Below are 23,649 nucleotides of genomic sequence, written 5' to 3'. Positions count from 1 at the left end.
CCTAATAAACTTCAACTTACTGGTTGTTTTTATTCATAATTCAGAAATATAGAAGGATTTTGAATATATAATAAGAATTATTATTTTCCAAATATAATGAGAATAAAACTATATAAACATAAATATAAATATAAAAATAAAAATGAATATGTGTTTTTTTTTTTTTTTTTTTTTGTACCAACAAATAGATTTGTCATTATTTAAAATAAGAATAAAAATTCATGAAAATACAAATGTCAACATATAAACTTATTTTATGGATTATACTTCTTCCTTTATTTTTAACATACAAATCAATTTTTAACTATATTTTTGTCTATGCCTCAACTCTCTCCAAATTACCTCTTCTTGCCTTATGACTACAATGGCATGAAGACACCAAAGTATTAAATCAATTTTTAACTATATTTTTGTCTATGTTTCAACTCTCTCCAAATTACCACTTCTTGCCTTATGACTACAACGGCATGAAGACACCAAAGTATTAACGAAGTAATTTATTAATATTGTAAGTTTTACTTGAGAAAGAGACAAATTGTTGTGTAATGTTGTTACATGCAAGGATTATTGTATTGTAGATAAATTTATTGACAACGTTAAAGTGGTTATATTAATAAAATTTTCTTTGATACACTATGTTACTAATAAAGAAATTATGACTTAGCTCTTTGTCGATGACCTTAAAGGTCATGGTATCTTTTTATTATATTTTTATTGGTCCACTGTTAGTATCTACTATTGCAAACAAAATGATAGTATTGCTGCCAAAGGCCTTGAAGCTGAATTGGCACCTCCCCATGCACAAAGTGCTTGGGGGTCTGGGAGGAATGAGTTCAAGCTGCGAAGTTAGCAACATGTTGTAATTATTTCTAAAAAAAAAAATGATAGTATTGCTATTTATTTTATTTTTTTTAGTGTCATTCTCAATAACATATTTAATAACATATTTGACTAATTTCTTTAGAATCCAATGTTTTTCATTTCATTTGACACTTTTATTTAATTTTTATGGAAAGAGCTATAATAACACATAATATGGTTGCCAACTTTCATCTATCATCATATCTAACATTATAAGTGGCTTTATGCCAACTACATACTCTTCTCAATATTATTATTTTTAAAATATAAACATATGAATTAACCATCTCTCACATGTATATTATTAAATCAATTTATATATTCAAGCAAAGAAGGAAAAGGTGTTTCTCTCAACAACAAAAAAGCAGAAAAAGTTTTTTGCGGTCTAATAAATTGAGTAGTTGACATAAGACATTTTTTTGTTTAATTTTTTATTTATATTTGAATAAAAATAACATATCATGTTAATACATATGTTTATGTTTATGTTTATGTCTATGTCTATGAAATTTTTAGTAGAATATTATATTCTAAAAATCTATTATTATTTTCGTGACGTCCCAGGTTGATTTGATATTGTTTTGACATATCTTGAGTCCCACATTGGTATATCCTTTGTTAATATGGACTTTATTAACCATTATAGCTTGATCTTTAACTTGGTCTTCAATTACAACTTTAAGACACATCAAAACTTAATAAAAGACACATAATTTGGTATGATTGACAATACCAAAATATATGACCCTAACAATCTCCCCCTTTGTCAATCCATGACAAAACCTCTAGTACAAAAGTAAGCCCAATACAATAATAACCCGAATACAATTAATGAACCCATATTCAAATACACTAGCCTATTTAAAAATAACTGATCCTAAGAAACATAGCACGAATTAGGATTGACTGTTTTGATTGGCTTCATACTTGTCTTTCCTGAAAGCAACAAACATGTTATGCAAACCATATGGAAAACAATTATAAATAATAAACAAGTAAATTGCATTTTATCATAAGATATGCCAATTATATAAAAATATGAACTTAACAATCTCCCATTTTGGCAATCCGTGACAAAACCATAAGAGTACATTGGATGTCTTAGAATACATTCTACTCAAGACTATAAAATAAACCCAGTCTAAAAGATCTAAACCTTGGAAGTTGCTGCAAGAAGACTCAGAATCTTGAGGCAGAGAGAGGATGAGAGGGAAACAGGGGCGGCCCTAGATATTTTGGAGCCTAAGGCGAGAACTAAAAATGAGGCTTTTTTTTATACTTATATATTAATTAAATTAATGTTTATTTAATATTTTTATATTATATTTTTCATCATTATTTTCATTTTCTTCTAAATTATTTTGAAGTTTATTATCAAGATTTGTTGTATTGCAAAATTGAACATCATTTTCTTCTAAATTATTTTGGTGAATTTCTTGCTCATTTGTGATATTTTCATCTAAATTTTGTATTATATTTTATTTATTACTAATAACAAATTTATCCATTGATCCTTTTTGAGACTCAATTAATTTTTCTTATTTTTTATTTTTTTTTTTTTTTAAGTTTTTCATATCCAGATACATATTTTCTAGTAGACATTTCTAATCAAACAATATATTTATAAAGATTAAAATAAAAAATAATTTTTCAATGTAGAGCAAATGAAAAATAGAACCTAATTTATATAAAAAATATTGTTGTAGTTTTATTGAACAATAATAAGTTTTTAATAGATCTCAACCTGCATAAATTAAAAAAAATTAAGCACAGCCATAACACTACACAGGACTTATTAATAAGACCGACCCACAAAAAAAAAAAAAAAAAAAAAAAAAACCTTGAAGGCCCAAAGTTAACGCCCAAAGTTGACGCTCAGAACCTGATACGGTGAGGTGAGCAGTTGAGAGTCTTGAGACTTGAGAGAGGCGGAGAGCAGAGAATCAGAGAGAGGCTGAGGCGGTCCAGCCTGAACAGTGGAGACTGGAGACTACAGAGAGGCGGAGAGCAGAGACTAGAGAGAAAGGTAAAATTTTTAGGGTTTTGATTTGTGGTTAATCTCTTAGACCGGATTTGTAGTTTATCTGGTTGTCTTTTGGTCAATGATTTTGTTTAGAACCAATGTTTAATAGGATTTACCAAAATTTTTGTTTTTTTGGTTAAAAGGATGTGCCAGATTATTTTTGTAATTCTTTTGAAACTAAATTTTCTACTACCCGGTTCTTTTCTAACTCGCCTAAGGGAAGGGCCGGCCCTGCTTGCTATATGGGGTTATTTTCTTTTCTTTTAATTTAGTAATTTGGCTGGGTTTCTTGAATTTCATGAACAAATTTATGGCTTTTTTTTTTTTAATTGGTAAGTGACAATAGATTGTTAATGTTGTATGATACACTTGCACTTGAAGAATAAAACTTATTTGATGTTGAAATTTTTTTCAGGAGGAGAGGACAGTGGTGAGGATAATAGGGAAAAATGTCCAAGTCTTGCAAAGGCCTAGCAGGGGAGCTGGTGAAATGCCTCAGTGAATCTGATTGCGTCAAGGTTTTCAATTTCATATATCTGTCATGCTTGAGGCCTTTAAATAATGTATTTATGAAATGCATAAAAAAAAGGAAAAAGAAAAAGAAAAAGAAATGCATAGAAATATGTGTATAAATGATTTGATTTGATCTGATCATTATAAGATTGGTGCTATATGTATTGACTACAGGTTCAGAATCGATCATTTAGGGAATGTGCTGGAGAGAAGAGCCCGGCAATTTCAACGGAGTGTGTGGGACTTAGGGAAACATATTTATTTTGCAAGAGAGGCCAGGCATGTTATCTTCTCTTCATTCTTAATACTTTATTTTCTTTTTCTTGTATCTCTTTTCACATGCCTGCATTCTCTTTCCTGTATCTTGGTTTTTGAAAATCTACTAGCTTGAGAAGTTAATTTTTCTAGTCCTGCATATCAAAATTTGAATGATGGCTTAAAGAATCTTAAATGAATTAGGCCAATCAAATGGATCATAAGTTTAAGAGTTGTATGTGTTTCTTTCTACGTGCAGGGGCAGATCTGAAATTTTATGAAAGGTTATTTTTTAAATTGTATCTGGTATTAGACTATTCTAGAATTTCCAATGGTATTAAGAGTTTATTTTATTTTATTGGGTTTTACTTTGTTAGTTTAAGACTCCTCTAAATGTACCTAACATATGGAATTCTTGTAGAAATCTCACCACCTCCACCTTAATCACATCCCAACATCATTGCTAGTGTTCTATAGTGAAACTATCTGGGCTCAGAGCCTTACGTACTTCTCCCTCCTTAAATCTTCTTTCCAACAATGCTCCATGCCCCTCCTAAAGAATTGCAGATTCAATTCCATCCCCTTTTGGTTTCCAATTGATGGAGTACTAATAGAGGTTCCTATAAAAACCAATAATTCCCATTTTTGAGTTTAACATCATCATCCTCCTCTCTCAACAAATTTGAACTCCTATGGGAGTTTGCCATCCTATGAAAAAATTGTGTTTCTGTCCCCCTCTGTTAACCATAAAACCCCTGATTTTTGTCTCCAGCTCGTTTCCTCCATTAGAGTGAGTTTTTCTATCTCCTTCAAGTCATCTGTACTCATCCCCTCCTCCTCTGATGGGCCCCACTCCTTTGCATCCAGACAGCTCAGTCAATGCCCTTCCTTTATTAAAACCTAATGTCCCTAAAGCTCTTCTTGTTCCATTTCTTGAAGTTTTCCTTCAAATGCAATAACTTTTTTGATGGAATTCAGCTAGTTGTTCCCATTACTCCCTCACTTGATTAGTAAAACCTGGGGCTTGGATCCACATAATCTCAATTCAAAATAGGGTTCTGCCTTTCCTGAAACCCCAACAATCCTGGAGGATTGAATGATGATTTAAGATCGGCCTAGGCAGTAGTCTTTAAGCTACATTAGGATAGTGCTCTATCCATTCCATTGATGCCAAGAAATGATCTATGTCTCTTGATTGGTGGTGCTATTTGAACTAGCATTATCAATGGTAAAGGTGAAAATGAAATCAATATTCCACTCTAACAAACTTAACTCAATATTTCTACCAATGGCATCTTCCATGTGGTCATCCCAAGACAAAAGTTCACAATTCTTTTATGTAACTTCTAATCATCATCTATGAAAATACCATTGAAGTTTCTTCTACCTATTAGCCATGTTATTGGGCATAATGAAGAGGGATGTAAAACATATAGGTAAGTTAGACAATGTACTTTTGATAAGTGTGGGTTGATCCCCTTTTTTTTTATAGGTAATCAGTGAACTATTATTAATAAAAAAAATAAGGAAGAGTACAAGTTGTTCATGATGATGAACAAGAAGAAAAGGATAAAACAAACAGCAAAAAAGAGGGAAATCGGGAAACTAATCTAAGAGAAAACATAAACTCAGAGAGAGAAGAATAATCATTAAAATCCCAACAATGAGACTATTCAAAAAGACTACTCTGGCATAAGAACTTTAGCTCATCCAACGTCTACTCAATGTCCTCAAAAGAATGACGATTTTTTCCAACCAAACAATCCACATTAAGAAACCTAGAATCAAATTCCAAATGTTCAAATTATGCTTCCCAAGCCATTGATGCCAACAAAATAACAATCCCGCCACTGATCCTGGCATAACCCAATGTATACCAAAAGCCTGACGCATAAAAGTCCACAAGGTATATGCAACAGGACAATGAAGAAGAAGGTGGTCCACCGACTCCCCATCATAACAACACATGCAACACCGATTTTCTAGAGAGCGACCCCTAAGCATGAGATTATCCAAAGTGAGAATCCGATCATAAGTAGTTGTCCACAAGTAGAAAGCCACTCGCATAGGAACCTTTGGTTTCCAAACACCCTTCCAACAAAACAAAGAATTCGGAGTACTTGATATAATCCTTTCCACCAAGCCATCCCTCACTCCATTTTTCTAACGATACCATTCCATTCCATATTAAACTTGGTGTAAAATGAGGTCCCCAAGGTAGTCCCAAGTAAGTCATGGGTAATGAACCAACCCTACATCCTAATGTCGTCCCTAATCTCTAATCATCAATCACAGATCCTACTTGCACAAGCTCACTCGTGCTTAGGTTTTCTTTTATCTCATCACCAGCTTAAAGAACATCAAAATTGCTCTCAATGTTATTATTTGCTCCGTCTCTGCCACCCAAAAGATAATTTGTCATCTGCAAAGAGAGAATGAGATATAGACAAGGCATCAGCATTACTCCCCTTGACTTTTAACCCCATCATATGGCCTTCCTCCACTGCCCTCCCAACCATATCGCTAAGTGCCTTCATAATTAGAATGAAGAGGAGAGAATAAAGGATTCCCTTTGACACATTCCTCTTGAAAACTCAAAAAGAACCTTGAGGGCTGCCATTATTGAGAATAGAAATTCTGAAAATTGAAAATTTTTTCCATTTCAACACAAATCATGCTGTAAAATTACCTTTTACATCTGTAGTCAAAGCATAGCAATTTCAAGGTGAAAACAAGCCTAAAGACTTTGATACCAATATTAAAATTTCTAGTAAAAGCCTCATTTACATCAAGAGAATTGAGTTCTCACATAGGATCTTTGGCAGCTTGTTTTACAAGCCTCTAACACCATGACCTAGCGATCCTTTGCACCACGAACTAAACCTTTTCCGTTTATGAGAGGCTACTGGAGTCTTTCAATTAATTCCACCCTTCAAGATCTTAGGTACTAATGATGGCCACCCTTAAGAGTATTTGGAAATGGAGAGAAGACATGTTTTTCTAAACAGTATTCAAGTGGTGATATTTATGTTCTTGGCTCAAGTGGAAAGAGTAGAAATCAGTGGTCAGAGTTTACTTCCAAATTGGCTTGGAGGGAAATTCCTCCTACCCCCAACTTGATGACCCAAACAATCATTCACATGTACTTTAGTCACACGATCTGTTTAATGAGTCATTTAATTTAATAAACATTGATAGCTTACTGAATTGCCAATGGGTTGGAGGAGATATCTTCAAATTGGTTTGGAATAAAACTGTCCTAAATCCGTTGTTGTTGTTGGCTTGAAAAAAATCTGATCTTTAAACTGTAAAAAGAAATACAAAGTAGCTTCTAGGAGAAGATTTAAAAAGTTACAATTATTAGTGCCTAAAGGAGGACACCAAAAAGAGTATTTAAGAGCCCATTTACCAAGGTCATGGGTTGCTCTGTAAGCATCTCTAAGAAACCCACCAGACCCAATAGCTAACAAACCAGGGGAAGTGTCTGAGGCAACTACTGAGATTTTCCAGTTTGCACAATTATCTTTGGAGTTGAGTATAAATCCATAGTATATACCATGATTGTAGAGAAGTTGAGTAATTATATGGCTCTCTTTATAACATAATAAATTCTTTCTTTAATAATTATGAAATCAGTTGTTACTTATGAGATTTTATTGCTATATTTTCTCCCCTTTTTTCCAGGTTGACATGAGATCTAGGATTCGCGGAAATAAGGGCTACTAAGTTGTGGGCATGGTGTTTTGATTCATGAAAATAAGGGCTGCTGAATGGTGTGCATACTCTTTTCCAAATTGTGAAGAGACAAATAAGTAAACACCTGATGCTCTTGCACGTTTGAACAAAGAGCCTGTGGCACCTAGGCATGCAACTTTTTACATTTTTATTTTTTGCTGAATAAATAATGTTGCAATTAGTTGAGAACTATTTGAACTGTCATAAGATGGATGTGAAAAATATCAGATGCTATGTGGTGTGATTTTGGTTGCAATTCCAGTAAATAGACTAGAATTTGTAAGACATGAAATGGCTCAAGAACTATTTTATTTGTTTTGTATAGTATGATCTCCATGCGTACTCAGGAGGGGAGCTAAACTGTAATAATCCAAATAATGAAGTGTATATCTTGTTTCTTTCTATATCAAAAGGGGGGGGGGGGGGGGGGGGGGAAGAAAAAAGAGTTAAATACATGTTTCCTAGAGTTTTGTAACTCAATTGGCACTTCTTTCTTGATATTTTCAATGAAAATGTTGAGGGTTTAAATCCCACCTCCTCCAGCAACTGAAATAATATATATATATTTTAAAGAGAGGAAAAAGTTACATCTTCACACTAGTATAGTTGTATATATGTTCTTGACTAAGGGGTAAGGAGAACATAAATTTACAACTTGCTAGATTATTAAATCCCTATGGTAAAATCCGTAGTAGCCCACTACTTGCTCTACTATGCTTCATAACTGAAGCCTCTCTCAAGCATTCCTCAATTATGTTGGATTTTGTAGATTTTCCAGATTTTATGTACCCACGTTTCTTTTCAAGTGCCTCAATATCTTTATGCAGCTTTGCAAGATCTCTATCAATGTTATCAAGAGCGTTGTCCACTTGCTTTTTAACATAGAGACCAAAGTAAGCATGAGCGACTCTCTTCAAATGATCGAAGGCAAATTGAATTTCCAATGTTGCAAATTGCAACATTTTGAAGATTGTCCACCACTGGAGAAGCAAATCTTTTCTGATATCCACAACCCTAGTGTTTGTCATGCTAAATATACACTCACATAAAATGTTAATGAGATATAGTTTTGCTATTGGGCTTAACGTGGACTTGGCACTAATATCTTTGTGTTTGGAAAGCAAGTGCTTAAGGATAGGAGCCAACCTCATAGGAACCATGTAATCTCCAACATTGACAACCTGAGAAACCATGTAAGCTCCAACATTGACAACTTCTTCTAGAGTCTCCAATGGTTCATGAATCCCTCTGCCACGATCAAGAAACTTCATGAATTGTGTGTAAGCCATGTCAGGAAGCAATAAATCTTCCAAGTATCGACTTTCTTCATAATGGTCATCTTCTTCAGTGGTGAGTGTTTTCATAGACATAAAAACACAGCTTAATTCCTTTATCACATCTTGACTTGAAGATTCAAAAAAACGAGACAAGGTTGATTTTAGCTTGAGTTGTTCAAATATATTTTGCAGCATCTCTTTTTCTGTATTTCTGCCAATCAACTTACCAGACAATCCAAGAACACTACATAACTCCACATCTTCGTACTCTCCCTTTAGTAAGGATATTACCTAGAAACCACCCGAAGATTGAATTAAGAGTATGAACCAGTTGTAAAATGTTCATTGGATGAAGTCATGGTGCAAAATTATCAGACGAGCCACGACCACCAACCAAGCCCAAAATTGAACTTGAATGGCACTAATCAATAGATTCGATACCATTCTTTCACATACATGCATACATACATAGTCAGGGCCGGTTGAAACTATAGGCCACTTAGGTAGTGGCCTAAGGCCCCCACTGATAAAGAGGCCCCAAATAGTAATAATATATTATATAATATCTCATCAAAAAATTGTATAGTTTGAAAAAAAAATTGTCTTAATCTTGAATGTTTTCTCACACATGAAACTTATTCCAATATTGATGGTTTAGATTTATTTTCAGAACTAAAAGTTTTAAAAAAAGTTTTGCAAACTCTCCAATTAATGTACTAAATTATATAAAAAGTTTAGAATCTTTTCCAAATGCATGTATTGCTTTCAGAATATTACTAACTATATCTGTTACAGTTGCTTTCGTAAAAATAAGTTTTTCAAAATTAAAATTAATAAAATCCTATTTAAGATCAACTATGTCACAAGAAAGATTAAGTGGATTAGCTATATTACCAATTGAAAAGGAAATGTTAGCGGAACTTGAATGCAAAAATTTAATTAGTAATTTTGCCTCTCAAAAAGCAAGAAAAATAAATTTTAATTGAAAAAAATATATGAATTTATAATCTATATATAAAATAAATAAATAATAGGTGAAGCAGAGAGAAACTCAAATTGCAATTTCAAATTAGAACTCTAATTTTGTGCCACGTGTCTAGATTGCAATTCCAAATTAGAATTCTAATTGTGTGACATGTGTCTAGATTCATGTGAGAATCACACCAATTTCAATATGAAATTAGAGTCTAATTTTCCTCCACTTGTTAAATATAATAAAAGGCCCAATTTAAAGCTTTCGCCTAGGGCCTCCAAATTCATTGAGCCAGCCCTGTACATAGTCCAACCTTCCCCCACCCAACTAAAAATGAAAAAGAAATTAATTACCACAAGAAAATTCACATTAATCAAATTACTGATTTTGTGGCCTACCATCTATAACAAATTGTATGATGCTGTAATAGAGTAACACTAAAAAAACAAGAACAACAGAGACATCATTGATTACGTTTTGTCTTTACCTTAGAGGTTCTAGTATTTCTTTTAAGCTTGGGATTAAAAACTTATAAGACTTTCCCTATGAAAACTTCTGTAATTTCTTCCTTTTTTTTCCTTACTAGTATAAAGAACTTATAAATTAAGGATTGGCTCAAACGTCTTAAAATAAAACTATAAAACGCTCTAGCTTAGAAAGCTAAAAACTTAATATTTTATCAGTTTATATAGGTACAATTCCATTAAAAAAAAAAAGTATGTAGGTACCTTAGAGAAGACGCATTTGATTTCAGCAACAAAACGAGGTTTTGCAGAATAATAAACGGGTAATTGTGGGTCTCTTTCTTCATCACAAGCATTACAACAAAATTTGTTTCTCTCTTCTTCTTCTTCCTCTTGAACAGGTGAATTTGTAAGGACGAGGGGTTTGATATGACATTTATGTGTAATAGTATATGGTAAGGGACCACAGGTAAGATGGAGATTGAGATCACAATATAGACAAGTGAACCCATATGATTCACAGATATGGGATTTGCAAGAGCTGCACTTAAGTTTCTTTTTCTCTATATTGTCCCTGAAAAAGATGAGGTGAGGGTGGCCTTCAAATTTTATGGCATGAGTTATCTCATCACTGCAATCTATGTGCAAGCAAAAACTGCATTGGTCACAAGCATAAATGAGGTAACGAATACTATCCTTGCCACAGGCATTGCAAATGTCATATCTATTTCTCCACCATTTCTTTGCGACAACCTTATCCTGCAGGGTGAGAGAGTGGACTGGATGAAAGGGATAGCAGATCTCTCGTGGCAACTTTCGCGTGAAACATGATGGATGGAGAAAGAAGGAACATTCAAAGCAACAATAGGCGTGATCCGAGCAGTATGTTCTACATAGGCAACATTTAATACGGTCATTAGGAATTTTTTTATAAAGTTGTAATGGATGTCTGTGGCTAAAATACTCAACCCCCTCTTCTTCTTCTTCTTCTTCTTCTTCTTTTATGGTCTGCCTTACTTTGGTTAATTCGTAACTAGCGAGCCTTATATTAGCGCATTTAAGATCAAGGTTGAAACGGCAGTCCTTGCAGCAATAGCCGTCTCGGACCACACTGTATCCCATCAAACAAGCATGGCAGCAAAATGCTTTGCCCTGTTGTAGGATAAGAGGGTGTGGATGAAGGGAGCTAATGATCCGATTTGGACTTTTTGGAACTGATAACATTGTTAGTGAAAAGGGTACGTGACAACTTTCTTACAGTTTTATTTGAGGTAGCATTTATGATTGAAGTTGGCTATATAAATTTCTAACAATAGAAAGGAGAATATATATAAGATTAGAGAAAGAAAGAGAGAGATGCTTGAGTGCAAGATAACACGTATAACTTTTATTTACTCTATCTTTTGGTGCTTTATTCGTTCCTTTTCTTCTAATAAGCTAGACAGAATCATTCAGTATTCTTAGGACAAGTTTATTCCTCTAATCCTCTTATATATCCCTCTATCTTCTTTTCTGTTACATGTTTATATTTTTAGATTAACATCATGAAGGGCGGTGGTTGTTACACACTGTGTTTTTATAAATTGAAAATGTGAGTGTAATGCACAGTGTGTGACAAGATTTTACCCTATCATGAAATCCCATCAAACAAGCATGGCAGCAAAATGCTTTGCCCTGTTGTAGGGTAAGAGGGTGTGGATGAAGGGAGCTAATGATCCGATTTGGTCTTTTTGGAACTGATAACATTGTTAGTGAAAAGAGTACGTGACAACTTTCTTACAGTTTTATTTGAGGTAGCAGTTATGATTGAAGTTGGCTATATAAATTTCTAACAATAGAAAGGAGAATATATATAACATTAGAGAAAGAAAGAGAGAGATGCTTGAGTGCAAGATAACACGTATAACTTTTATTTACTCTATCTTTTGGTGCTTTATTCGTTCCTTTTCTTCTAATAAGCTAGACAGAATCATTCAGTATTCTTAGGACAAGTTTATTCCTCAAATCCTCTTATATATCCTCTTATCTTTTTTTCTGTTACATGTTTATATTTTTAGATTAACATCATGAAGGGCGGTGGTTGTTACACACTGTGTTTTTATAAATTGAAAATGTGAGTGTAATGCACAGTGTGTGACAAGATTTTACCCTATCATGAAATCCCAACTTTGAAAAAACGGTGAGTTTCAACAGGAGAGGAAGATTCTTACAAATGGGTTTCAATTTCTTGGTTGATATGGTTAAGGAATCCGATTGTGTACATGTTGGTGGTACCCTGTCATAGATATCATCACTATAAAAGGTTACAGAATTTGAATGTCTCGACCTATGGTCAAAAATTGGATGCTTCGCAAACTGGACTCAAGATATTTCTATGGATAACTGTTGAAACAAATGGACATTTACAATTTTCAAACTTCCATACCCTGGGGCCTGGATTGTCATCAATGTATGTGCTTCTTGCAATCCTATAGGACTATAAATATTACTATAATTTTAGGGTGACATTGTTTGACACAAACAACATGATTTTTTAGAGTCCACCGAAGGTTTAATTAGTTAGTAGGTAATGTGGCATTTTTTCATTAAAACAAAATGAGATGTCTAGTTAAAAAACTACTGGAAGTAAGCCAAACTCCTCATATATGGTTTATATATCCATAAGTAAAAATAACAACAAGATAATATGGAATCATATATCTTAAGATAAGATTCTGAAGTCAAGAGGCTTGTAGATTATGGAATTAATAGTATATTGTAACTATCTTAAAATAATAATAATAATAATAATAATAATTCTGAAATATTTTCATTAATGTGGACCTTGGATTTTGATGGGTCAGATTGAGCCTTGGGCTTGGAATCAGTTCAGAATCTTCAGATTTAATTTTGGGCTTTGGCTAGTAACGAACTTTAGGTCTAATTTATGGCATGTCTCCGATATTGAGTAGGTGCTGTGTCAGTTCAGTCTTTCAAAGTTCAAACTATTAGCTCTGCCACACCCTAACCTTCCTTCCCCGTAACGCAATTGAGAGTTGAAGTTGAGAATTGAGGCTCGTCGATGGCAGAATCAAATTCAAAACGCCATAAACTTTCTCCTGAACACAACGAGCTAGTCAACAGAATCAATGACGCCATAAATCCGCTTAAGGAGCATTTTAATGGGAACCAATTCACCTTGATAGTTTTAAATGAAGCATTAACCTTTATTATGAAAGACAAAAAATGAAATTTTTGTGTGTGGTGTTGTTGTGGAGATAGGTTTGGGGAAACTGAGTTGCTTATGAAGCATATTATTAAAAGTAACCATATCTCTAATCTGCCTAAGAAGTATGCGCATGAGGAGCTAGAAGTAGCTGATGGTGAAAGTCTTAAAATGGTTGTGAAATATGCTATATTATCCCTAGCAAGTATTTAGAACCCTTAAAGACAAAGTTTTACAGCTAAATCACTTTAATACTTAACTAACAACTTAGTCCAATATATGTGTTTAGCCAATAAGTTTCATATTGCAAGCATAAAGAACAATCTAAAACAAGTAAAGAGCAATATGGAAATGCAGAAAATAAAACAAACCACATGAAAACACCAATGCATGTTTTCGAAGAGGAAAACTTGATCACTTGTGCAAAAAAACCTCTCTGCCAACCACCCATTGGAAAACTCCACTAGCTAGTGGAGTTTAGTACGAATAGATGTAGTATATAGATAACTATAAACCCTCCAAATCTATATCTCCCTATGTACTTGAGCCATCTAAGCTCTAGTTAGCAACCAACTCCCACGAGTCTTTTCTTCATCTAGCTTACTGGAGTCACCATAGTTGAGTGGAAAGCCACCAAAGGATTTGGATTTGGATTTGGATACGGCTTCTCAATTTTCCATTGCCATTCACTCACTCACAAGGTTTGTGTGTACAGGTGAGGATGGTGGTTATAGAATCCCAATCAATACAATGAAGGAGATGCAAAGAGAGGTAGGATTTTGGTTTTTCTCAAGGCAAAAAGCTCTATCTTTTCATACACTTGATAGCTTCACACTTCTATCACTCTTCTAATTTTTGTGATATTTTCAGACTTGTTTGAAGCCTCTTGCCACGCCTCATAGCTGTGTGTGCGCGTTCACAGATATGCAGTGGACATGTGCATTACAGAGTATAGAGATTGTGCAACTTGCGACCTGGTTGCGCCCTAAGGTCGTGTGGTGGTTGAGAAGTGCACAATTGCACTCTCATCCAAAACACCTGCCACGTGGATCTCATGGCCATTTAGGACGCCTCTAGGTCACAATGTCACTAGTTGATGCATCTTCCAATTTTGAAGGAGAGGCTCAAGTACTCTTACCTCAAATTACATATAAGCCCATGAAAAATACATCAAACAATAAAAAGTATTACAAACACTTTTTTGTCACTGAATAAAGCTAACATAATAAAATGGACTTCTCAAGTTGCAAACAGAATTTAGACACCAGTAAATGATAAAAGATTGCACAACTTTGCTGGAGGGCATCCATCATGAATTTTAGTTGTTTTTAAAAAGCAAGTTTTTCTCAGTGATTGGTTTTGCAATGGAAATGATATATAATAGCATACCAATTTTTAAACTAGATGAATCACTCAACTGCCTGTATTTTAGAAGATTCCTAACTGCACAGTATGCTTATGTTTTTAAAAAATATTTCAAATTCTTCTAATCTGAATTACATTTCAGAATTAAGTCTTTCAAATGGTAAAATTGAAGATGTCCTAGCTTTCTGCATTGCACACGACATTGTCTTCACTAATGACTACAGTAGCATACTTTTAAATAAAAGTATGTTGAAACTGTCCTAGCTTTCTGCACTGCAAACAACATTGTCTTCACTAATGACTGCGGTAGAATGCTTTTTAAATAAAACTATGTTGGAAGGAGAGGTTAATAAGTTAAGCACATATGAACATGTCTTTGTCCCGATAACAGAAATATAGTCATATTGGCATTAGAAGAGAAAAGAAAGAAACAAGGATAGAGCTTCTACTAGTTTATTGGCCTTTCTTGCTGGAAATTAGAAAAACTCCTAAGATGGTAATGGAAACTAAAGATGGTGTGGAACTAATTAAAGCTGAGTGCAAGCTGATAGTCATTTCATTGCCTTTGGCACGTGGAGGAACAAACGATTGCATAAAAATGACATTCGAGAGGGAAAAAAAGAATATCAATCAATAGATGAGTGCACCAGATACCTTTGATTTAGTGCTTTAAATATCTTTTGGATATATAATTTCTATATATTAAGAAGATTCAAAACGTTAGTTATGATTTCAAAAAATTTCAAAAATATCCCTAATTTAATTAGATAATCTTTATTCTTAAAAAATAAATTATGGGGTTAAAATTGTAATTCAACAAAATTAAAAAAAAAAAAAAACAACCAGAAGTTTTTTTTTTTTTTTTTTTTTTTTTTTTTTTTTTTTTCTAAAAATTAGCATACTCTCTATTTAAATATATCTCACGTGAAATTAAGACATTAGTTCTCGGTTGGTTACAGTTGGTTATTCCAACTCTTCTCTGATTGTAGTATAGGTTTCCTTTCTTTCCTGAGAAAGATGAGTGGTTCCTCTGTTGGTATTTCGTTTTGCCTGTTCATGTGTGTTGGTAGTTTGTTTGTTCATGCGTGTGGTAGTTTTGGCTTATCATGGATGATATTACTAATCGTTGGACTAAATCTCTTTCTAATAAGGAAGGTGTTAAAGGTTTGCTTAGATTGTAATTGTGCTTGGACTGCAATTGTAATTGGATATTGTACATAAGCTACATGTAGTAGCTATGAGCAAAACGGCTTGTAGTTTAGAGTATTGTATATAGTTAGTCAAGTTGTTAATACTGTAGATGACACATGTACAGATTTGATTGGTTGCTAGGTTGGTTAGATTTCTGTTATTACTGTTCACACCTCTATAGCAGTTATATAAGGAACAGAGCATCTTATTTATCAATACAAGAAATTCATTTCACAATTCTTGCTTCTTGCTCTGCATCTCTCTTTTCTGTGTATTGAGCAACCTTCCATTGTAGAAGCTTCGTGAATGAACTTCAACAATTTCAACAGAAAGGCAAGAAAGTTATTCTATCCAAGGGGAAGCAAATTCAAGAATTTGTTTTGGTTGCTAAGTTCTTACTAAGAGGGTAGTGAACATTGATGCAGTTGCCAAAAATTTTAGGCCATTATGGTGAGCAAGGCACAGTTTTCATATTGGGGATGCTGGTAATAACCATTTAATCTTTGCATTTGAACTTGAGGTAGATGTGAAGAAGGTATTAATGGGTGAACCATGGTCTTTTGATAGACACCTTGTAACATATTATTGCTCAAGAGCTGACTTAACACATTTTGGGACTAAGGTGAAGCATTTTTTATATATATAATTTATTTAATGTGAAAAATTATTAGTTTCTTCCAATGTCTCAATTGTAGTTCTCATTAAACCTTTTTTTTTTTTTTTTTTTTTGCAAAACCATCAATTTGATATTTGTGTATTTTTTACAACTTTAGCCTTAATTGAGTTGATTTCTTTGTACTAATACCATGACCATCATGCCAAAATTATGAAATATTAACCATATTATTGACATGTTAAATGTCATTCATGCAAAATATGGCAATTGTGAGTATTTTTTATATGCGTAAAATATTTTAAATATAAAATAAAATATTTTATTAAAAAAAATTGTAAATTGTAAATTGTAAATTGTAAATTCAATTCAACTGTGTCATTTTTAAAATATTTTTAAAAATTGTGTCATTTTTTTTAAATACCTCAATTAAATTTAATTAAAATAAATTCATTTCAAACCTCGCTCAAATTTGTAGTCTGCAATAATAGGGCCTAATCTACTAAGGCCACAATTTTTAGTGCGAGGCTTCTCTTATTTTAAATATTGATTGAATAATATTTATGTTTTGATATTTCATTCATTAAAAAATATATTTTTTTTATTGCCTTTTGAGATACAAAATTACTACTGGTTATGTTTTCATGTTCAACTTTTGCTAAAATTTCCTTTTCTGTTGGTAATTGTTGGGTTAAGATTTCTTGACCTCAGTTAATTAATTCAATTGTCCAAGTTGATTAATTATGTCAAATTACATGCAAATCGTAGAGGCACCAACAAATCACCGAATAAACTAAATGCAGTGAAAAATAAATTAAATATGGTGATTTGTTGACAAATGCGGAAAACCTTGCAAGGCAAAAACCCCACCGGGTGATTTTAAAGTCACCACTTCCAAGAATCCACTAATCAACAATCAAGCGGTTACAAGTATAAGGAATCTTACCAACTACCCTTGGCCTATCCCGAAATAACAACCTATAGTTGAACCTTTACTCCAATACCTAATTGGACTTGACCTTGTAGTAGCTTTCTTTCTCTTGATGTAGAAATTTCCAATTTGTGACTAACCCTTTGCACGGATTCCAAGTATGTGACTAACTCCAACAACTTGAACAGATGTTGTTGGCTACAAAATTCTTCACTTCATCAACAATGAAGATCTAGAAGCACTTGATTACAAAACCTTATGGCGTACAAACGCAATAGCTTCACACAGAGAATATAAGTCTCTTAATCTTTGTATTCATGTGTAACGACCTTTAAAATAAGTCTTATATATAACTAGGGTTGTGAAAAAAGAAACCCCAAACAAATATTCAAGATTGGGCTGAATTTTAGATTTGGAAATTCTGAAATCGTAATTCTCGATAGATTGAGCTACTGTCAAGTTATCTATCGAGTTTTGCATTAAGTCTTGATAGTAGGCATTTGTCGAGCTATCTATCCAGACTTAATGAACAACTTTTTTTCATTTGTTTCTTGGATCAATCTTCATGTTTTTAATACCTTGAACAACATATTTCTTGAAGTACTAAACTTATCTTAGATCTACCCAATTACAAATAGAGTGACCCTAACAGTAATATCGCTAATTCACTTAATATTTCTAGTGACATATTCTATATTAAATATGATTTAATCAATTTTAATTTTAAATAAATATATGCAAATGTAATATGTATTGTTAATTGGGCTGTTTTCATCTATTTATAAAACGTATTTTAAAATTTTAATTCTAAAAATAAATCTAAATAATCAGTATAAAAAAAAATTTCATGTCTGAGGTGGTCATTGTTTCTCTTGGTACTATTATTGGACTTCATGTATTGAAAAGTGGATTTCAATAATGGCTTTGTCTGGAAAACTATTGATTCTAATTTTAATTTTGATAGAGAGAGAAAGGAAGAGTATAATATTTTTTTACAAATTTAAAATTTTACTCTCTTAAACTACTGCAAACATGGTAAAATGCACAACATTAAAAAAGAATATAATTAAAAAAAATTATCCATTACATTTTTGGGTCTTAATTAATATTTTTATATTATAAGACCATAGATAAGACATTCTATTGGCAAATATAAGATGTCATTTTTTTTTTTACAAGGTGAGAAAATTTAATTTTTATAATTATTATATTTTATTTTAGGGGGCCTACTTCTATTTGGGGGCCTTTTGCCATTGTCTAAAGGGCCTAATGGTTGAGCCACCTCCTGTCTTACTCTGTTGTACATAGTTATTTAGTTTACAATGTAAATTTTATATTGCTTGCATGATATAAACTAATAATTTTCCTCTATTAATATTCTATTAGTTCAATTAAAAAAATTATCATATTAATATATACAGAATATTTGGTATTCATGGTCAATCTTGGAAGGACTGGCACTTCTAATAAGTAGAACTATGGCATGTTATTCCCCTAGGAAGAACTTTTATGAAGCCTCTGATGTGATGGAACCTGTGTGCATGACCTCAAAATTTCAAAGTTGTGTCAGACTCTGAATTCTAGTAAGCTTGACCAATGGTGTTGTTAACCAAAAGGAAAAGTTCATGCCCGCAGTGAAACTACACATTGGAAAGCAGCATATCACATGGACAAATGGAAAATATAGTAAAACCATTGCATCTTCTTTGTAATGAATTCTAAGGAGCAGCATTGTACCAAATTCATCGGTGCTTTTGGACAGACTGGTGGTAAGTGGCCAGAGAAGTTTTTATTAAGTTGGAGATTCTCTAAGGATGAGAGATTTGCTAATCCTTGAGGTACTGGACCAGATAACTGATTTTTAAACACCCGCAAATCCTGTAGATTTTAAGCATTCTGAAAGCTTAGGGTTTGTGTGGTAAGGTTTTTGTTGATATTCCTAGGTGTGCATTCCAAGTTGTAGGGTTGGCAAAGTAAACTCAAATCCATTTGCCTACTCAAACTAGGGGTGTCAAATGGGTGGGTTTGGGGTGGGCATAATTGGGTTGGATATATAAAACCCATTTAACTAATTACTTCTAACCCAAATCCAACCCAACCCAATTATTATGGATAAACCCCAACTCACTCAATTACCCAATTATCAAAATTACCAAAATGCCATTAAAGTGAAAACCCCACCTCACCCAATCTGTTTGATTTCTGAGAAACTTTCATTTCATTCATTTTCCCTCTCTAACTTTCTTGAGAAAATTCCAATCTCTTTGATCAATTTCTTGGCCTCCTCAGGATCACTACTTTTGCATTCAATCTCATACAGAGTCCCAAACCCGAAATCAGAGAGCATAAAAGCCATTTTTTTATTTTATTCCTAACGTCTCTTTTATCTCTCAAATCTCTTCTATCTTCCCTTTCCACTCCCTTTCTCTTTGATCTTGGTCTCTTTCGCTACTCAGACATTCTCTCTCCTCTTTCTGACTCTCCTTCTCTCTTTGATCTTGGTCTCGCTCTGCCAAATGCTGAGACAGTGGTACAACAAGGCATGGTTGTGTTCTACGTGGGCACCAATTGCAAGAGTTTGTGGGTTTTGGTGGTTTGTTTTCAGTGGGCTTCTAGACTTCTAGTCCAAGTCGAAGAGGTGGTCTGGTTTTAGTGGGTTTCTTCTTTCACTGCAAGTGGAAAACCTTGAGATTTTGGGTTTGGGTTTGAGCAAAAATCAAAAGAAATGAAGTTTTGGTATGAGTAAAATCAAAAGAAATGAAGTTTGGGCTAGAGGAAAACCTTGAGATTTTGGATTTGGGTCTGAGCAAAAATCAAAAGAAATGAAGATGGCTGGAGCAAGAGTTGTCGAGAGAGGATGGCCAGAGCATGGGTTTGTGGAGGTATGGTGAGTGTGTGACGACGCAGAGAGGGTCGGTGTTGGAGAATCGGAGACGGAGGGTGGCTCGGCACGATGAGAGCTTGCCAGAAGAGCCGTCGAAGAAATGGTTCTCTTGGCAGTGGTCTCTGTGCTATGTTTGTTGTGCCTCATTGTTCTCTATGAGAGAGAGAGAGAGAGAGAGAGAGAGAGAGAGAGAGAGAGAGAGAGAGAGAGAGAGAGAGAGAGGAGAGAGACAAGTGTTTGGAGACCAAGAAAATGAAGGAAAATGAAAACCTTAAAACACTGAAACATCTGAGGGCTTTTTTTATTTTATTTTTATTTTTTTTATAGGGAAGGGCTGGGTTGAATTGGGCATATTATTTTTGGGTTAAATAGGTCTCAATGGGCTTTTAGTTAAAACCCAATAATTACTGGGTCTAATTGGGTTGATGCCCATTTAACCGAACTAATAATTGGGTAGGTTTGGGTTCAATTAGAGTGGGTGGGTTTAGGTTAAGGGTGACAAAGTAAGCCCAAACCCATTTGCCTACCCAAACCCACCCACTCTAATTGAACCCAAACCCACCCAATTATTAGTTGGGTTAAATGGGCATCAACTTAATTAGACCCAGTAATTATTGGGTTTTAACTAAAAACCCATTGAGACCCATTTAACCCAAAAACAATATATCCAATTCAACCCAACCCTTCCCATTAAAAAAGAAAAAAATAAAAAAAGAAAGCCCTCAGACGTTTCAGTGTTTCAAGGTTTTCATTTTCTCGCTTGCTCTCTCCCTTTGTCTCTCTAGCTCTCACAGAGAACAATGAGGCACAACAAACACAGCACAGAGACCACCGCCAAGAGAACCACTTCTTCGACCGCTCTTTCGGCGAGCTCTCATCACGCCGAGCCACCCTCCGTCTCCGATTCTTAGACACCAACCCTCTCTACATCGTCACACACTCACCATACCTCCATAAACCCATGCTCCGGCCATCCTTTCTTGGTAGTTCTTGCTCCAACCATCTTCATTTCTTTTGATTTTTGCTCAGACCCAAACCCAAAATCTCAAGGTTTTCCACTTGCAGTGAAAGAAGAAACCCACTGAAACCAGACCTCCTCTTTAGCTTGGACTAGAAGTCTAGAAACCCACTAAAACTAGACCACCAAAACCCATGAATTCTTGCAATTGGTGCCCACATAGAACACAACCATGCCTTGTTGCGCCACCGTCTCAGCATTTGGTGAAGCGAGACCAAGATCAAAGAGAGAGGGAGAGTCAGAAAGAGAAGAGAGAGTGTCTGAGTAGCGAGGAGACCAAGATCAAAGAGAAAGGGAAGATAGAAGAGATTTGAGAGATAAAAGAGACATTGGGAATAAAAAAAATGGTTTTTATGCTCTCTGATTTCGGGTTTGGGACTCTATACGAGATTGAATGCAAAAGTAGTGATCCCGAGGAGGCCAAGAAATTGATCGAAGAGATTGGAATTTTCTCGGGAAAGTTAGAGAGGGAAAATGAATGAAATGAAAGTTTCTCGGAAATCAAACAGATTGGGTTAGGTGGGGTTTTCACTTTAATGGCATTTTGGTAATTTTGATAATTGGGTATTTGAGTGAGTTGGGGTTTACCCATAATAATTGGGTTGGGTTGGATTTGGGTTAGAAGTAATTAGTTAAATGGGTTTTGATGGGTAAATGGGCTTTGTATACCCAATTCAATTATGCCCATCCCAAACCCACCCATTTAACACCCCTAATTCCAAGAGTCTCTTTCCATCTCAGGAGAGCTTAAAGTTCGGTGTTGCTTCAACTAACTTTAATTATTTTATAAATTGATTATTTTATACCATGCTAAAAGTTTCTTGGTTTGGTGGCATAACTCCCTAGAATAAGTGAGTTTGCTTTTGAGTCATTGGCTCCCTTTCGGCTTTTGGGGGAGAAATTGAATTGGGAAACTAGTAATTATTCAAAACATATAACCTTATTGGATGAGTAGTAACTTTGAAGAGGATCGTATTTTGAGCAACTGATAGATATTTCCCTTTCATCAAAGTGCTTATAAATGTTTTTGAATGGATGGGGAGTGCAAACATGCATTGGAGCAGATGGAAGAGTACCTAGGCAAACCTCCATCAATTCACTTTACATTAGTGAAAATAATCACTGATAGGTCAAGAATGTATTGACCCCTTATGATGAATTAATTGATTAATTAGCCAAGTTTATTAATTAATCAAATTAACATGCAAAATGCGTGGTAACACAAACAAATCGCCAATTAACTAAAGTGCAATGGAAATTAAATTGACACGGTGATTTATTTACGAATGGGGAAAGCGTACACGACAAAAACCCCACCAGGTGATTTTAAGGTTATCACTCTTGAGAATCCACTATTATCAAAACAAGTGGTTACAAGTAAAGGAATCCCAGTACCTTATACCAACCTATAGTCGAACCCTTACCCTAATACCTAATTGGACTTGTTCTGTAGTGACAATCTTTTATTTTCAATGCATGGCTCCCAGTATGTGACTAACCAATAGATGCGCGAATGCCAGTACGCGACTTGATCACCAATTTGAGAAGGATGTTGGCTGTAAAGTTCTTTAGTTCATCACACAATGAAGATCACGAAGCTCCTTAATCACAAAACCCTAAAGTGTATAAACACAGCAGCTTCTTCAAAAGAAAGATGAACTAGGACAAATTCTATCTTCGGTCACAATTTGCACGAACAAACGTTTCTTCACACTTATGCAACTTGTGTAACCTTTGATGGCCCTTAAAATAATCCTTATATATGTTTAGTGTTGTGAGAAAAGAAAACCTAAAAACATACTCACAGATTGGATGAAAAATAGCTCTAAAAAACTGAGTTTCATAAACCTCGATAGATAACCATCTATCAAGCTAGCTGTTGAGCCATGAGTTTCAGCAGCTTTTAAACCTCGATAGATGTTAGCTGTCGAGCTTTAAAATGCAGCACTTTCTCACTTGATTTTTGGACAGACTTGCATGGCTTTAACACTTGAACCTGAAACCTTATTCCTTGAAGTATTAAACACATCATAGATCTACCCAATTACAAGTAAAGTGCATTTTGTCAAAGAATTAGCCAACTACATAAAATATTGACATATGCTCCTAACATTGAATCACATATGTCCTAACAATCACAAGAAAATGCAGGCCCTACTTTTAAGCTCACGCCATTTTTGTATGGACTGTCCACACCCTCAAGAAATCCCTACACAAACCAAATGTCGAGATGACTCATTCAGTCGTCTATTGAACTAAGTGCATTTGACATTGTGTGGGCTTTAGCAAACTTTGTGGTTGAATTCACACTTCAAGAGGACAAAAAGCAAGAATGTACAAA

General features: G+C 34.2%; 2 protein-coding genes across 2 annotated transcripts; one reads left to right on the top strand and one right to left on the bottom strand.

Annotated features, from left to right (window-relative positions):
* Window positions 1–2,688: 2,688 nt before the first annotated feature.
* Window positions 2,689–7,711, top strand: LOC126726702 (uncharacterized). Its single transcript, XM_050432031.1, has 4 exons — window positions 2,689–2,887; window positions 3,300–3,402; window positions 3,572–3,676; window positions 7,337–7,711. Exons 2-4 carry the CDS (start codon window positions 3,334–3,336, stop codon window positions 7,376–7,378), a joined length of 216 nt encoding a protein of 71 aa, XP_050287988.1. The 5' UTR covers window positions 2,689–2,887; window positions 3,300–3,333; the 3' UTR covers window positions 7,379–7,711.
* Window positions 7,712–7,866: 155 nt separating this feature from the next.
* LOC126726701 (uncharacterized) lies at window positions 7,867–11,385 on the bottom strand. The gene is made up of 2 exons (XM_050432030.1): window positions 10,366–11,385; window positions 7,867–8,955 (listed from the first exon to the last, which is right to left on the bottom strand). Exons 1-2 carry the CDS (start codon window positions 11,323–11,325, stop codon window positions 8,062–8,064), a joined length of 1,854 nt encoding a protein of 617 aa, XP_050287987.1. The 5' UTR covers window positions 11,326–11,385; the 3' UTR covers window positions 7,867–8,061.
* Between the last annotated feature and the right edge of the window lie 12,264 nt (window positions 11,386–23,649).

The sequence above is a fragment of the Quercus robur genome, chromosome 5 (genome assembly GCF_932294415.1).
Source record: "Quercus robur chromosome 5, dhQueRobu3.1, whole genome shotgun sequence".
Lineage (NCBI taxonomy): Eukaryota > Viridiplantae > Streptophyta > Magnoliopsida > Fagales > Fagaceae > Quercus > Quercus robur.
Note: the sequence above shows the minus strand (reverse complement) of the source record. Positions and strands in the feature narration are given on the sequence as shown.